A 2383-nucleotide genomic window follows, 5' to 3' on the forward strand; every position below is an offset into this window, starting at 1 on the left:
AAACATTTGGACAATCATGGTGTGACAGAAAAGGGGCTGAGAGGAGACAATATAGGAACTGAGATGTGGATTAGGAAGCTCCATGTAAAGCTGTAATATAGCTTGGTAAACTTGGTCGCTGTGGGGCAGGGAAGGGAAGGGAAAACAGAAATGTAGCTGAGGAGAACTGAAATCAAATGCCCTGTGTCAGGATTGAACATGAGGACTACAGGGAGAAGTGCCAGGGGCTGCCACTTTTCTACCCTCCCTGCACTCCTGCCTCAGCCCAGGGACACAGCAAGGTCAGCTTGCCCTTGTCAGTTCAGGTCCCAGAACTCAGCCCATTGCCCTCCCGCATTTGGAGCTGGCGTGATAATGGGAGTCATGCCAGATAAGAAAATGCCTCTTTCCAAGACCCTCCCTCCTCACCCTGAGAAAGTCTACCAATTAGAGACATGTCTGGATTAACACACATCTGGCCCTGAGGCTGAGAAGGAGGCAAGGTTGTGGAGTGAGTTTGTTCTCACAACTGCCAGTCAGGAAGATCTACAGGGAGGTATTATCCCTGTAGAACCTGGGGACAGGAATCTCAAGTAAAGGTTGGAATCTGAGGCAGGATGTGGGGTCACTCACAAAAGAAATAGATGGTGCTTTAAGCATTGAAAAAATCATGAATGCACAGGACAACATATGGGAAGATGACTCAGCACCTAGAAAGAAAATGTAGGTCAACCACAGAATGAATTACAGTTTTCCTGATTTCCCACTCAAAAAGTTGAGTGTTCTGGGAAAAAAAAATCACACATATTTTGTATATCTACACCTGTTAAATTTATATTGTAAGATGTAAGGTTATAACTACAGAAGAGTGTATAGACGTATATATCCAGATAAAAATAATAATGAGATCTCCCATGTAGGAAATCATCTGATTATAAATTGGAACACTGTCAGTGTTTTAAAATTCCCTTGAAGAATTTTGTAGAATACCCTTGTATATTACAAACCACTTGGTGATGAAATGGATCATTTCAGTTTGAATTAGTGTTTTCAGATTACTCAGGTCCATGATGATGAGTCCATGATTGTCCTCAGGACACAGCTACCCCTTGAGGAGTTGACAGCAGTGTTTCATGACATCTCGAAAGGCCTCCATGAATTTGTCATTCCGGAGAGTAAAGATGAACGGGTTCAGAAAAGGGGTCACCACTAAAACCATCAGTGATGCTACCCTGTTGTACTCAGCTGCCTGTGTTTGCTTGGGTTTCACGTACAGGAACAAGCAGGTGCCATAGCCGATCACAACACAAGTAAAGTGGGATGCACAGGTAGAGAAGGCTTTCCTCCGACCAGAGGCTGAAGGGATCTTGAGAATGGTGGAGATGATGTAGGTGTAGGAGATGATTGTAGGGATCAAAGAACCAAAAAGAACAAAAATAGCCATTAAGAATAGGATAAACTCTATGAAAAGGGTATTATTGCAGGATAACTTGAGCAATTGCCCTTGGTCACAGAAGAAATTGTTCACCACATGTGATTTACAGAAGGTGAGCTGAAATGTGGCATATACTGGCCAGATTTCTAAAAGGAACCCAAACACCCATGACACAACGACCACCCAGATGCAGGTTCGGTTGTTCATAATAATGTTGTATCTCAAAGGGTTACAGACAGCCACATAACGGTCCACAGCCATCACTCCCAGCATGCAAACTCTGTGGTTCCCAGAGAAAGGTACAGGAAGAGCTGGGTGACACATGCAGCCAGAGATATTGTCTGTGTTCCAGGGAGAAGCAATCCCCAAAGCATCACAGGCACGATAACAGTGGTAACCAAGATCTCCAAGGCAGAGAATGACCAAGGAAGAAATACATAGGGGACTGCAGACGTTTATCAACACACACCATCACAATAATGACTGTGTTTCCCATTAATGTCACGAAGTAGAAGAAGAAGAAGGTAGCAAAGAGAAGATGGTGTAGTTCTCTGGAGCCAGGGAAGCCAAGGAGATAATATTCAGTGACACTAGAGTGATTAATCAACATTTAGTTCTGAGCTGTGGTTCCTTGTGAAATCTAAAGAACAAAGGAGAGAAAACAGGCTTTTGATTGCAAAAAGATTAAGGACAATTCCAACTTGAGCAAGTATATCCTATTCCTAAATCCACAACACAATGCTATTATTTTCTTTCTTTCTTTTTTTTTTTTTTTTTTTTTTTTTGTATTTTACCTGTTGCAGGTATTTTATTGCAGTACTATTTTGAAGTTAAAAAAGCCTGTACCCCTAGTGGTACAGTTATAGGTACATAAGTACTCAGTGAATCTTAGTTATTTCCCATGATTTTTATCATAATGTCAGGATGATATTTTCAAATGTTAACAGATTTCTTTTTCTTTTTTTTTTA

The 2383-nt window shown here is 41.5% G+C and overlaps 1 protein-coding gene across 1 annotated transcript; it reads right to left on the minus strand.

Annotated features, from left to right (window-relative positions):
• Positions 1-1081: 1081 nt before the first annotated feature.
• On the minus strand, positions 1082-2024 carry LOC111152000 (olfactory receptor 9A4-like). The gene is given in 3 exon segments (XM_022510256.1): positions 1082-1686; positions 1689-1832; positions 1835-2024. Coding segments are annotated over 3 exon segments (939 nt in total).
• Positions 2025-2383: the final 359 nt, after the last annotated feature.

Source organism: Enhydra lutris, unplaced genomic scaffold (genome assembly GCF_002288905.1).
Source record: "Enhydra lutris kenyoni isolate GAN:26980312 unplaced genomic scaffold, ASM228890v2 scaffoldscaffold27, whole genome shotgun sequence".
Taxonomy (NCBI): Eukaryota; Metazoa; Chordata; class Mammalia; order Carnivora; family Mustelidae; genus Enhydra; species Enhydra lutris.